General features: G+C 51.5%; 2 protein-coding genes across 7 annotated transcripts in view; both read left to right on the forward strand.

Annotated features, from left to right (window-relative positions):
- TMEM217 (transmembrane protein 217) overlaps positions 1-3,081 on the forward strand; it is a 38,695-nt gene extending 35,614 nt beyond the window's left edge. For 2 of the 3 annotated variants that reach the window (XM_008262852.4, XM_070074129.1), the window contains one exon: positions 2,031-3,081. In XM_008262852.4, the coding sequence (XP_008261074.2) occupies positions 2,031-2,617 (587 nt within the window). In that variant the 3' untranslated portion in view covers positions 2,618-3,081. The remainder of the gene's footprint in view (positions 1-2,030) is intronic. The other variant, XM_051854784.2, reaches the window with a different exon arrangement.
- TMEM217B (transmembrane protein 217B) overlaps positions 1-13,333 on the forward strand; it is a 30,268-nt gene extending 16,935 nt beyond the window's left edge. Inside the window, exons 2-3 of one of the 4 annotated variants that reach the window (XM_070074131.1) lie at positions 11,877-11,948; positions 12,595-13,333. In XM_070074131.1, the coding sequence (XP_069930232.1) occupies positions 12,620-13,174 (555 nt within the window). In that variant the 5' untranslated portion in view covers positions 11,877-11,948; positions 12,595-12,619 and the 3' untranslated portion in view covers positions 13,175-13,333. Of the gene's footprint in view, positions 1-11,876; positions 11,949-11,987; positions 12,130-12,594 lie in introns of those variants that run through there. The other 3 variants (XM_070074130.1, XM_051854787.2, XM_008262855.4) reach the window with 3 other exon arrangements.
- Positions 13,334-13,963: the final 630 nt, after the last annotated feature.

A 13,963-nucleotide genomic window follows, 5' to 3' on the forward strand; every position in this document is an offset into this window, starting at 1 on the left:
GAGCCAGGTGCTTCCTCCCGGTCTCTCATACAGGTGCAGGGGCCCAAGGACTTGGGCCATCTCCTACTGCTTTCCCAGGCCATAGCAGAGAACTAGATGGGAAGAGGAGGAGCTGGGACTAGAACTGGCGCCCATATGGGATGCCGGTGCCGCAGGCGGAGGATTAACCTACTGCGCCATGGCACCGGCCCCCAGTCAGACAATATAAATTAAAAGGAGTGAAGAAGGCTTTTGGGACTTATGGGACACCACAAAGTGAGGAAATAGTCCCATTACAAGTGTTCCAAAAGAGAAAGAGAAGGAAAAGTCATAGAAAAACTTCTTCAAACAATTGCCAAGATCTTTCCAAATTTGGGAGAAAATATAGACATCCGGGTCCAGGAAGCCCAGAAGACCCCTAATTGATGCAACCAAAAATATTGTCTCAAAGAAAGAGTATTAGAGTCAAACTGATGAAAATACAAGACAGAGGATTCTAAAAACAGCAGGAGAGGACCGACGTGGCACAGTGGGTTAGGCCGCCACTTGCAATGCCACATCCTGTATCAGAGTGCAGGTGCATGTCCAGGCTGCTCCACTTCTGAGCCAGCTCCCTGCTAGTGTGCCTGAGAAGCAGCAGATGGCGCAAATACTTGGGCCCCTGCTACCCATGTGGGAGACCCAGATAGAGTTCCAGGCTCCTGGCTTCAACCTGACCCAGTCCCTGTTGCAGCCATACAGGGAGTGAGCCAGCAGATGGAAGACTTTCTCTCTTGGTGTAACTTCTCTCTTGGTTTAACTCTGACTTTCAAATTAACAAATAAATCTTTTTTAAAAATGAATATATAAGGAACTCAACAACTCAGAATAAGAAAAAGCAAATAATAAAATGAACAAATGACTCAAACAGACTTTTCTTGAGGATATACCAACGGATCACAAGAATATGAAAAAATGCTCAATGTTCTTAATCATCAGTGAAATACACATCAAAACCACAATGAGGGATTGTTTCATCTCTGTTAGAATGGATATTAACAAAAAGACAAAGTAACAAATGATGGTGAGGATGAGGAGAGTGGGATGGGTAACTCTCATGCAGTTTGTGAGAATGTAAGTTAGTACGGCCTTTATAGAAAACAGTCTTGAGGTTCCTCCAAAAACTAAAAACAGAACTACCATATGATCCAGCAATGGATGGATGGGAAGTGGAGCAGCTGGGTCTCCAACCGGGGCCTGTATGGGATGCTGGCACTGCAGGCAGTGGCTTAACCCACTACACCACAGCGCTGGCCCCTAAAATCCTCTTTTCTTTCTTTCTTTCTTTCTTTATTTTTTTTTTAAGATTTATTTATTTATTTGAAAGAGTTACACAGAGTGAGAGGAGAGGTAAAGAGAGAGAACTAGGACTCCCATCCCCTGGTTCACTCCCCAGATGGCTGCAATGGCTGAGCTGCGCCCATCTCAAGCCAGGAACCAGGAGCTTCTTCTGGGTCTCCCACAAGGGTGCAGGGGCCCAAGCACTTGGGCCATCTTCTACTGCTTTCCCAGGCCATAGCAGAGAGCTGGATTGGAAGTGGAACAGCTGGACTTGAACCGGCGTCCCTATAGGATGCCGCCGGCACTGCAGGCGGTGGCTTTACCCCCTAGGCCACAGTGCCAGTTTCTGAATTCCGCTTTTCTAACAGTGTTTTCCAACACTGGATGTACCTGAGAATTCTGAGGAGGTTTTGAACAACACTGCTGCCTGGGTGCCACCAGGAGAATGTTCCCGTTGGTGCGGTGGGAGCTGGGCACAGGGGCTTCAGTGACCCTAAGGTGTGGCCAAGGCTCAGAGCCAACGCTTTTCTTCACCCGCTCAGAGCTCCAGCCCCAGACCGAGCCCGCCGTCCACCCTCTCCCCAGGCCACTTTGAACAGTCCCCTGTCTTCCACACGCTGCCGTGTCCGGGCTTCCATCTCTCTCTCCCTCCGTCGTCCCTCAGACCGCACGTGGGGACCGAGGCATTGCTCCCCGCAACCTCCCGCGCCTCTCCTGTTCTGTCTCCGCAGCAGGGTTCAGCACGAAGCCGCTGCGCTGGTGCGGGATGACGGCCAAAATGGGCACCGTGCTGTCGGGCGTCTTCACTATCATGGCCACCAAAATGTACCTCATCTTCGAAGAGAAGCACCTGGGGAACCACAACTGCTTGAAGACCGGCCCCCAGGACAGCGCAGACGACGCCATCAACGAGTTCATCATCTGCCACAGCTGGAAGATCGTCTTCTACCTGTCGGCCTTCACCATCCTCGTCAGCGTCTTCCTGCTGTACTCCGTGTACATCCAGCTCTACAGGGGCCTGATGACCTACGTCATCTGGATCCTCTTCTACGAAACCGTCAACATCATCATCCAAGTGCTCACCAACACCGACCTCAGCCCCACGGAGGTCAGAGTCTTGCGCTGGTTCGGCTTGGTGTCGCGCGCCTTCATGCACTGCTTCTGGGTGTTCTACGTCATCGCCTACGCGCACATCATCTACAAAACCCAGAGCCAGGGCAACATCCTTTACTACAACAGACGCATCTCCATGGGGGGCGGAGAGGCCCCGCGCCGCAAGTCCAAGATCATCAGCTTCATCCACCACTACAAGGACTAGCGCCGCCCGCCCGCCCGGAGGCCAGGCCGCCTCAGGCTCCGCGGGGCCCGCTCCGTGTTCTTCCCTTTGGTGGGGTGGGGGTGGGGGTGCTCGGTTTTGTGAGCCTCTTGCCACTCTGTCCGGGGAATGCAGGCAGCAGCTGTGAGTAGGACCCTGCTCCCTGAGGGTGTTCCACTGGAGGACTCTGTCAGGGAGCTAGCCTGGCTCTTAGGTCAGTCCCGCCAATTGCCTCAAGAGGAGGAGGGCGGGGGAGCAGGGTGCAGCCCCTTTGCTTCGCCAGCCTCCACACCACAGCCGTCTTACACGGAACCCTGACGGGGACAAATCCATCCCGTGGCTCAGATTTCTGTTGAATGAAGGCTCCGGCTGGTCTCGCGGTGGGTTTGTGCTGTGGTTTTCCCCCTATGTCTTCTCTGCTACATTCCAAATAAGAGAAAGACTAAAAAATAAATCATTTTCAAGCCTTTGTCTTGAGTTCTGCCCGTCTCAGATGCGTCAGAAGGACCCAAGGCAGTCAGTGATTCAGGAGTAATTCAGACTTCTCTGTTTGTCACCGTGCTGCACACTACAGGGGCACACAGAAAATACATATGGATGGAGGTGTGACCTTGAGGACTGTGAGGAGTCAGTAAGCCACCCACCCAAGACAGCGTTTGAGCACATGGTGTCACAGCTCAACAGAACTGTCAGTGCACTTCCGGCTGGGGTGGGGGACTGTTGTACCTGAGCGACGGCAAACAGAGGAGCACCACACACTGATAAAAATTTGAAGGTCTTTCATTGCCAGAGGTGGAGAGTGGGCTCGTGCCCTAAAGAACTCTCGAGCCTGAAGCCCAAAGCAACAGGGTTTTTAAAGGCAAAAACCACAAAATTGGGAGGGGAATACATGGTTGCTAGGATCAGGGGGAATACATGGTTACCAGGGTCAAGCTGACCTAAAACCTATGTGAAGCGAGTATCAATTATAATCTTGACAATACCAGTTACAATCTTAACAATTTCAATTGTAATCTTACATTAATCCAGGTATTGGCTTAAATCATATGTAGGACATAGACAAATTACATCTTTATCATTAGCCCAGGAGCAGCCTATCCGCTCCAAGCTTGAGCAATCATGCTAGGGGGTTTCTATGCTCTGCCAAGTGTGATGGAGGTTGTCAGGTGTGATGTAGTAGACTACTATTGTCCGAGTGTTTTAGATCATGGTTCTAGACCAGAGTCTCATGGTGGGGGGAAGGGAGTGCTTTCTCAAGATGGAGTCTCAGGTGCTCCAAAATGGAGTCCCCACTGTCAAGGTGTTACTTCAGGACAATGGGGGCATCCTCTGTTTCCAACATTAGACATCATGCTGGGTTTCTGTTTAACAGCTTTCTTGAGGTACAACTGGCATACAACAGACACATATTTAAAGGGTATAATGGGACAAGTTTATTATTATTTTTAAAGATTTTATTTAGTTATTTGAGAGGTAAGTTACAGACAGTGAGAGGGAGAGACAGAGAGAAAGGTCTTCCATCCGCTGGTTCACTCCCCAAATGGCCGCAACGGCCGGAGCTACGCTGATCCGAAGCCAGGAGCCAGGAGCCTCTTCTGCCATCCTCTGCTGCTCTCCCAGGCCATCAGCAGAGAGCTGGATGGGAAGTGTAGCAGCTGGGACTCGCACTGGCACCCAGACGAGATGCTGGCGCCACAGGTGGACACTTAGCCTACTATGCCACAGCGCCAGCCCCCCTCACCCAGCTTCTCCTAGTGCATCCCGGAAGACAGAAGACAACGGCTCAAATCCTCGGGCCGCTGCCACCAGATGTAGTTCCAGGATCCTGGCTTTGGCCTGCCCTAACTCCGGTTTTTGTGAACATTTGGCAAGTGAACCAACAGATGGAACATTTCTTTCTCTCTCTGCCTTTCAAATAAATAAAACTTAAAGAGAGAAAAGAAAGAAAGAAAGAAAGAAAGAAAGAAAGAAAGAAAGAAAGAAAGAAAGAAAGAAAGAAAGAAAGAAAGAAAGAAAGAAAGAAAGAAAAGATATGCTTAGGACACCTGCATATTGTACGGAAGTGCCTGTGCCCAAGCTCCAGCTTTGCTCCCATTTCCAGCATCCTGCTAATACGCACCCTGGAAAGTGGCCGTGAGGACTCGAGGAGGTGGGCTCTTGCCACCCAAGTGGGAGACCTGGACTGAGTCCCTGGCTCTGGTTTCAGCCTGGCCCTGTATCAGCTGTTGCAGGCATTCAGTGAGTGAACCAATGGATGGGATCTCTCTCTCTCTCTCTCTCCCCTTTTACATTTATAAAAATGTAAATAAATTTAAGTGTTTTTAAAAAAAGAAAAAAAGGAGGAATCAATCTTTCACCATGGAGTGTGAGATCAGCTGTGGACTTTGGAAATAAAACCTTTGTTAGGGCTGGCGCCGCGGCTCACTGGGCTAATCCTCCACCTGCAGTGCCAGCACTCCGGGTTCTAGTCCTGGTCGGGGTACCAGATTCTGTCCCAGTTACTCTTCTTCCAAGTCCAGCTCTCTGCTGTGGCCCAGGAGTGCAGTGGAGGATGGCCCAAGTGCTTGGACCCTGCACCCGCATAGGAGACCAGGAGAAGCACCTGGCTCCTGGCTTTGGATCAGGGCAGCACCGGTCATAGCGGCCATTTGGGGGGTGAACCAACGGAAGGATGACCTTTCTGTCTCTCTCTCACTGTCTAACTCTGCCTGTCAAAAACAAACGAACAAACAAAAAACCTTTGTTAGGAAGTAACAAATTCCCACCTCACTGATTGCTTAATCATGAAAGGTGTTGAATTTTGTCAAATGCTTTTCCTGCATCAATTGAGGTGCTCACTTTTTCCCTTCATTCTTGCAGTGGCCAGTGATGCTTTTTATATCTTGTGCCATCCTTGCATTTCTAGAAAAAATAATACATGTCACAGTGTATAATCTTTAGAGTTTTTATATTGCCCATGTATACTTAGTTTTTGGAATATATAGAATACAGTTATTACTGAGTTAATATCCTTGTCTGCAAATTTAGCAATCTTGTCCAGGCCAGTGTTGGGGCACAGTGGTTTGGCCACTCCATTCCACATCAGAATGCCCATTTGAGTCCCTTCCCTGCCACTCTGCTTCTGATCCAGCTTCCTGTGAAGGCACCTGAGAAGGCAGCAGATGATGGCTCCAGTACTCGGGCCCCTGCCACCCATCCACCCATGTGGGAGATCAAAATGGAGCTCCTGGCTCCTGGCTTCCATTTGGCCCAGTTCTAGCTGTTGTGGCCATTTGGGTAGCAAACCAGCAGATGGAAGCACTCTCTCTCTCTTTTTCTCCAGCTCTCCTTTTGTCTCTGTTACTCTGCCTTTCAAATAAATAAATCTTAAAAAAAAAAAAAAAAGTGTCAATTCTGGATTGCTTTTGATGGATTTTTCGCCTGGTAGGGCTCCTTTGCATGTCTATTAATTGTTTGTTCCGAGGCAGACAGTGTGCTTTCTGCCCTGCTGGGGGTGCTGGTTATCTTTGTATCCCCATATAAATGCTTGCTCTTTGTTCTGGGATGCAGCTACCTTAGCTGGACACAGTTTGATCCTTTCAGGTACTGTTTTCATCATGGGTCAGGCAGGGCGGATGTGCTGCTCAGCCCAGGGCCACTCATTCCCCACAATGGGGGTGAGGCCTTCCTGTGTCGCTGCATAAATCCCCGTGAATCATGAGGTTTTCCAGTCTGGCTGGTGAGAAAAGACACTGTTTCCGGCTGTGTCTGAGCACTGGACACAAAGAATTGTTACCTCTAATCCTTTGGAGCAGCTCTGGGGGGCGTTTGTTCTGCTCTCCCATGATGCCCCGGAGGGGGCGGGGTGGGGGTCCCTCCGCAGATCCCCAGCATTCTCTCTAGCCTGACTCTGAGCCCTGCGCTTGCTGGGCTGGAGCCCTGCGCCTCCCAGGGCTGCAGCCTGACCCTCTCAGGAAGCCTGGAGCTGGGGTGATCACAGCTTCACCTCCTCTATCCCGCTTCCCAGATCAATGTCCTCACTGCCAGACAGCCAGTGTGTCTCATGTATTTTGTGAATTTCTTCTTTTCAGGTAGGAAGATAAAAACTGGTCCTTGTGACACCCCGCCCTGGATGGAAGTACAGTCACGTATTTCTATTGGTAATAATACAAAGACTCCAGCCTTGGGTGGAGGCAGAGAAAGGAAAAAAGACGAGCCAATGTATCATGAATTCATTTATTTCTTAAGGGAACAGTGAAGGGTGGCAGAACAATACACCGATTCACTGTACTTTACATTAGCATGCTTTATGACATCCTGCTGTTGTCTAAAATATGCCTCACAGACACACCTATGCAAACCAGGGTGTAGGAATTACATTTGAAAAAGAGAAATATGGGGGCTGGCACTGTGGTACAGCAGGGAAAGCCGCCACCTGCAGTACCAGCATCCCGTATCAGCACTGGCTGGAGTCCCGGATGCTCCACTTCTGATGCAGCTCCCTAATAGCCTGGGAAAGCAGTAGAAGGTGGTCTAGCCTCAGTGGATGAGACCCCAGTAAAAAAGAAGAGGTTATCAAAGGAGATATTTTTCTCTGAAGGGAGGAGAGAACTTCTATTTGCTTATGGCCTTGTCTAAATACTGAAGGAGTTTGTGGATTCAGAAGGCTTCCATAGCCTAGGCAGCTCATGTCAAGAGCCAGTGGTGATCAGTGACGTCATACCTAAGAGTGTTAATGTTAAATTAAGAACAGGAGTCACTGTGCACTAACTCCCCATGCAGGACCTCTTTTCTCAAAGAGTTGTATTATAATTATGTCTAAGTGCTTGCAAAAGATGTATTATTCTTGGGTGCTTCTTTAAAGTTAATTAAGTTTCTGAAAAAAAATAAAAAAGAAGTGAAATTAACTTCAAGATGCAATGACTTTGAATAGCCCTTGTCTCAACTATTGAGGAACAGTTTGCTTTGTTTTGTTTTTTTGTTTTTTCTTTCTTTCTTTTTTTTTTTTTGACAGGCAGAGTGGACAGTGAGAGAGAGAGACAGAGAGAAAGGTCTTCCTTTTTTTTTGCTGTTGGTTCACCCTCCAATGGCCGCCGCAGCCGGCACGCTGAGGCTGGCGCACCGCACTGATCCGAAGGCAGGAGCCAGGTGCTTATCCTGGTCTCCCATGGGGTGCAGGGCCCAAGCACTTGGGCCATCCTCCACTGCACTCCCTGGCCACAGCAGAGAGATGGCCTGGAAGAGAGGCAATCGGGACAGAATCCAACGCCCTGACCAGGACTAGAACCCGGTGTGCCGGCACCACAGGTGGAGGATTAGCCTAGTGAGCCGCGGTGCCGGCCTGTTTTTTGTTTTTTATTCTGTGTAAATTGTTGAACTCTACTTAATATAGAGTTGGTCTTTTTTTTTTTTTTTACATTTATTTATTTATTTGAAAGAGTTACCGAGAGAAAAGGAAAGGCAGAGAGTGAGGTTAGAGTTGGTCTTCTGTGTATAAAGTTATTTGAAAATAGATCTTAGTGGAGAATGGAACTGGGAATGGGAGAGGGAGGAGGAAGAGAAGTGGGAGAGTGGGTGGGAGGGCAGGTATGGTAGGAAGAATCACTATATTCCTAAAGTTGTACTTACAAATGCATGAAGTCTGTATTCCTTAAATAAAAGGCTTCTTTGGGGGGAAGAATAAAAAATAAAAATAAATTTTAAAAATACATATTTAGCTAAAAAAAAAAAAAAAAAAGATGGCCCAAATCTTTGGGCCCCTGCCCCTGCATGGGAGACCTGGAGGAAGCTCCTGGCTCCTGGCTTCAGATCGGCCCAGCTCTGGCCATTGCAGCTGTCTGGGGAATGAACCAGCAGATAGAAAACTCTCTCTTTCTCTCTGCCTCTGCCTCTCTGTGACTCTGCCTTTCAAGTAAGTAAGTGCGTATTTAAAAAGGAGAGCGAGAAATATAGCTCAGCACACTTTGGTGGCTCTTTACCCACTTTTCCCATGGATGTCAAGACTGTTCACGTGACTGACAGCACAGAAGAAGGAATCCAGCATGTGGCAGAATGAATGGGGCCGGGGACGTGAGCCCACGGAGTGCCGGTAGAGGCTTTGGGCCTGACAGGGTGTCGCAGGATTCCCTCTTGGCCTGGCCCCTGCCAACCTGTGTCACCGCCCCCTCAGCTCAAGCCACACCACTGTGCTGCTTCCAAAATGACTTCTGCCTATGCCGGTCTCTACCTGCATGTTGTTCCTGGGCTGAGAAACAACATGGGGGCTGGCACTGTGGTACAGCAGGGAAAGCCGCTTTTTCTCTTTTCCTCCAGTTAATACCCACATCCTTTAAGACACAAGCTCATGGGGTGGGCACTGAGGCACAGTGGGTTAGGGTACTGCTTGGGATGCCCAGCTCCCATATAGCAGTGCTGGTTAGAATCCTAGCTGCTTCACTTCCGATCCTGCTCCCTGCTAATGTGCCTGGGAAAGCAACAGAAGATGGCCCAGGGGCTTGGGCCCCTCCACCCACGTGGGGAGCCTGGATGGAGTTCCAGGCTCCTGACTTTGGCCTGGTTGCTGTGGTCACTTGGGGAGTAAATCAGCTGATGGAAGATCTTTCTCTCTGTGTGTTTCAAATAAATAAATCTTAAAAAAAAAAAAAAAGACACATATTCACACACACTCCAAGTTTCAACATGGACACAACATTCAAACCATGGCACCCACCGCTTGCTAAACCATCCTCCTCCTCATCTTCCCCACCCATCCTAAGTGGTTCATACTCTCCAGCTTAGTATGTGAGCCACCAAGGGTATCCAGTGCTCACACCAGACTCCTTTATCATAGTCCCAAACCTATCCCCTGCCACCCTCTACTGCCTTTCAACTTCTCTGCCGGGGTCGGCACTGTGGCGCAGTGGGTTAAAGCCTCAGTCTCCCATATGGGTGCCGGTTCAAGTCCCAGCTGTTCCACTTCTGGTCCAGCTCCCTGCTAATCCACCTGGGAAAGCAGGGGAAGATGGCCCAAGACCTTGGGACCCTGCACCCATGAGGGAGGCCCAGAGGAAGCTCCTGGCTTTTGGCTTCAGATTGGCCCAGCTCTGACCACTGAGGCCATTTGGGGAATGAACCAGCATATGGAAGACCTCTCTCTCTTTCTATACCTATCTATAACTCTGCTTCATTAAATAAAATAAATCTTAAAAAAAAAAAAAAAACTGCTTGCCTACCTGTATCCTTGCCTTTTCTGATCCATGCCCCCAAAAAGCAGAAAGGAAGATTTGCTCTTAAAATTTCTTTCTTGATTTATTTTAAAAGAGGTTTCACTCACTGAGACTTTCTACAAATGCCAGCAACAGCCAGGGGCCCAGAACTCCATTCAGGTCTCCCACATGGATGACAGGGACCAGGGCACTTGGGCCATCATCTGCTGCTTCCCAGGGGCATGAACAGGGATCTGGATTGGAAGCGGAGCAGCTGGGACTCATGTCAGCGCTCCGACACTGGATGCCAGCAGCACCACAATGCTGGGCTCCCAGGCGGCGCCTTAGCTTCCACACCAGACACCTGTCACAGAAAGACTATTTGTTAATGCAGATAGATCATGTGTCTCCCACTCAGACGACACCATGTGCACATGCACATCCTGCAAATCCGCTCTAGTCTCCCCATCGTCTGCCAGAGAAGCCTTTGCCTGGGCGGTGGCCATAAGGCCCTGTCCCCTGCCAACCTGTGTCATCCCCCGTCCCTCCCCCAAGCCACACAACTGCCTTTACCAAAATGGCTTTTGCCAGTCCCTGTGCCTGCCTGGAGGTTGTTCCTGTGCTGAGAGGGAAGTCCCTCCTTTTTCCACCCAGCTAATGCTTTAGGACTTGAATGTTAACTCTTTAGGGCGCAGCTCAGCTGTCGCCTCCCCGACAGCCACCCTGGGTTGGGAGCTACTCACGACTGCATTTTAATGACCCTGGGCCGCCTCTCCCTCCACACCATGGACCTCACTGCACTGAAAAGTCTCTTTTCCTTTTTCTTAATTAAAAAAGAAGACATTTCATCCACATGTTTTCTTATTTGTTTTCTGTCTATATATGTCCAGTGCCAACCTCAGCTGCAGGCAGAGAGCAGAGACACAGCAGGTGTTCACTAAGTAAGAGAAGTCAGGGGGTTATACAGCGGCTGGGGAGAGAAGTACTGACGGAGGAGACCATGCCTGGGGCAGCAAGAGTGTGGAAACAGACGTGGCCTTGAACCCTGCAGCATGGATGGATAGCAAAGGCCCGCAGTTGTGGTCTGGGATCCTATTTCTGGACAGCCTGGGCGGGCACCCACGGTTGGTGGCTGCTTTGGAAGCTACTCAGCCAGCAAGTCACCGGGGAGGTTTGCCTGGTAGGGTGGGGAAGTATCAGAGTGCATGGCCTCTCCCACCATGGGGCCCCAGGGTGCCTGGGTGCAGGGAGAGGTTAGTGTATCCAAAGTCCCACAGGGCTGGGAAGACGGAGGGGACAAAGTCTAAGAATAGTCGGGATGCAGTTTGAAAACAGCACACTCAGCGAAACAGGCCAGGGACAAAAGGACAACTGCTGTAGGGTTCCACTAAAACTCCATGAGTTCCCTAGAAGGGTTAACTTCTCAGGGACCGAAGTAACCCGGGGATGGGCTGGGGCTGGACCAGGGCCGTGAGGGCTTAGTGTTAATGAGTGTAGAGTTTTGTTGGGGAAAAAGCCCTGGAGACGGATGGTGGTTCTGGTTGCACAATAGGCATCTACTTAATGTCACTGAACTGTGCACTCGAAAGGATTAGATGGCTAATTTTATGTGAGTTTTTTTTTTTAATTAATTATTTGAAAGGCAGAGGGGGTGAGAGAGAGAGAGAGAATCTCCCATCCACTAGTTCACTCCCCAAACAACCAGGGCTGAGCCAGGCCAAAGGCAGGAGCTGGGAACTCAAATCCAGGTCTCCCTTGTGGGTGGCAGGGACCCAAGTGCTTGGGCCATCACCTGCTGCCTCCCAGGATGAGCCTTCGCAAGGAGCTGGATTGGAGAGCAGAGCCAGACGCAAGCCTAGTATGGCAAACAGCGTCAACCGCTGAGCCAAATGCCCCTCCCATTATGTGTTACGTATATTGTACCACGTTTGGGGCTGGCCCAGTGTGTGTGTGTGTGGGGGGGGCTATGCAGCCTATCTCTGGCTGCCTGAGAGAGAGGGGATAAGGCGGGCTGCCAGCTGCCCTCTGGCTGTCCCCCTCAAGCAGAGGACAGACCTGCTTCCCCTCCGTGTGTGACCGCCCTCGTCTCTCCCTCACAGGGTAGCTGGCCGGCGCGGTGTGTGAAGAGAGAGGCCTCCTGAGGAGTCTTGTGAAGTGGCTGAGAAGGCAAGGTGGCAGTGGAAGGACCCTGGCCTGGGGCCCTCTGACAGACACACCCTCAGCAGCCTCTGCTTGGGCTTGGAGCCAGCCTCCACCAGGGTTCAAGTCCAACCTAGGTTGCAGCTGGAGGCCACCTGCTGGGCCTGTGCCTGTTGTCAAGACAGCTGTGCCCGGCAGACAGCAGCAAGGGCAGTAAGTCCTGCAGGCACGGCCTCCCCGCTTCCCACCACTGCCGACCCAGCCCGGGGCTCACCCAGCGAGACAGGCACCTGAGGGCCTGGAGAGGAGGGAAGAGGTGGCTGGGGGCGCTAGAGCAGGGCCAAGGATGATTCTGTGCTTCAACCAGGGAGTCTGGGGAGACACACATTCCCCGGACAGCGCCCAGAGCTCACGCCATCATTATCCCAGATACGGGAGCTTCCTGACTCCCACAACAACCCCTTCCCCAACACACACAGCAGGAGAGCTCCTTCTGACACCTTAAAGCCAGGCTGCAGCCCGCACAGCAGAGCCGGGAACCTCGCTAGGGTCATCCCAGGCTGAGGTGCCGTGTCTCCAGCCTGTGCGTCCCCAGCCACAGGCCACCACTGCGCGGGGAGTTTGTTTGGACTCGCTCTGCTGTCCAGTCATGGAACTGCCATGCGTCTGTCTCCACAGGAAGCCCCCCTAACACGAGCACGAAATGCAAGCCCGGATGTGGTCCTCCATAGCGGGCCTCTTCTCCGTGCTCAACACCATCCAGTTCCTCATCTTCGATCTGAACCAGCTTACCCACATTGGCTACGAAGAGAAATACAGCATCTACCTGGAGACCAACTCCAGGCTGGCCTCCTGGGTCATGCTGTACCGGCAGAGCATCTGCACGGGCTTCTCGGTCATGACCATCCTGGTGGGCTGCTTCCTCCTCTACTGCATCCACAAGAACGTCTACACGGGGCTGCCCATCTACACCATGTGGATCCTCACCTACGAGTTCACCAGCTTCTCCATGGTCCTGCTCACCCACGGCCTCATCAAAGAGCAGTTCAGGGGCCTGGGCTACTTGTACCTTGTGCTCCAGGTCTCGCGCATGACCCTGCACTTCGGCCTCCTGCCCTTCATCGTCAAGCACGCGTATTCTCTCTACAAGGACCCCGGGTCCATGGGCAAGGTGGGCCGCCGCAGGCGCTCCTCCATCAGCACCGTGGACTCCTGGCCGACCGCTGGGCGGGGGATGCTGTACCGCAAGTTAAACTGAAGGGCGCCGGGCAGCAGAGAGAGGGAGGGGCTCCCCCCACCCCCCCGCACCGCCTCACAGGGGTCCTGGACTCAAGCGGCGGGCATGGATGGGTTAGTGTGCAGGTGTGTGTCCGCGTGCCTCCTCTCAGGTGTTCGTGATAAAGTGCCTTTGTGTTGATGTCGCTGTCCTGCTGCCGCGTGTCTCTTGTGGGCTGCTGCACGTGGTGCTCCCTTCCTTGCTTTCTGGTTCCTTGTGGGTTGTCCCCCCAGGAGCACAGCTCTGCAGGACTTCCTATGCTGACGGCCACATCCCGTGTCTGTGGCTACTGGGCCACGGCCACCCAGGGACGGGATTTTAGACTTTAGTCCACTTCGTTTGGTGTAGCCACTGGTGGCTGGTGTGGGTGGCAGGCGCGGTGCTCAGGAGATGCACCCGGCGCCTTCCCTGCGCCCTCTTTCCGGCTCCAGGCGTCCCTCTGCTTCCTGCCCATGTTTCAGAAAGCAGGTCCTCAGACCAGCTCATAGCGATACAGCAATGACAGCCCCAGGACTTCTCCACTGATGCGTGATGGGCACTCTGCACCAGGCGGCTCTGTCTGCTGGGGGCTGGGCTGCACACGTAGGATGTGACTGACGTTCCCCCACCTCCCCACGTTGTGACAACCAAAAACATCTCCAGACCTCACCAATGTCCCCTACAGGGCAAAACTGCCCCCACTTGAGAACCACTAGTTTATTTATTTTTTCTATTTTATTTGAAAGGCAAAGAGAGAGAGAGAGAGAGATTTCCATCCGCTGGTTCACTCCT

The sequence above is a fragment of the Oryctolagus cuniculus genome, chromosome 5 (genome assembly GCF_964237555.1).
Source record: "Oryctolagus cuniculus chromosome 5, mOryCun1.1, whole genome shotgun sequence".
Classification (NCBI taxonomy): Eukaryota; Metazoa; Chordata; class Mammalia; order Lagomorpha; family Leporidae; genus Oryctolagus; species Oryctolagus cuniculus.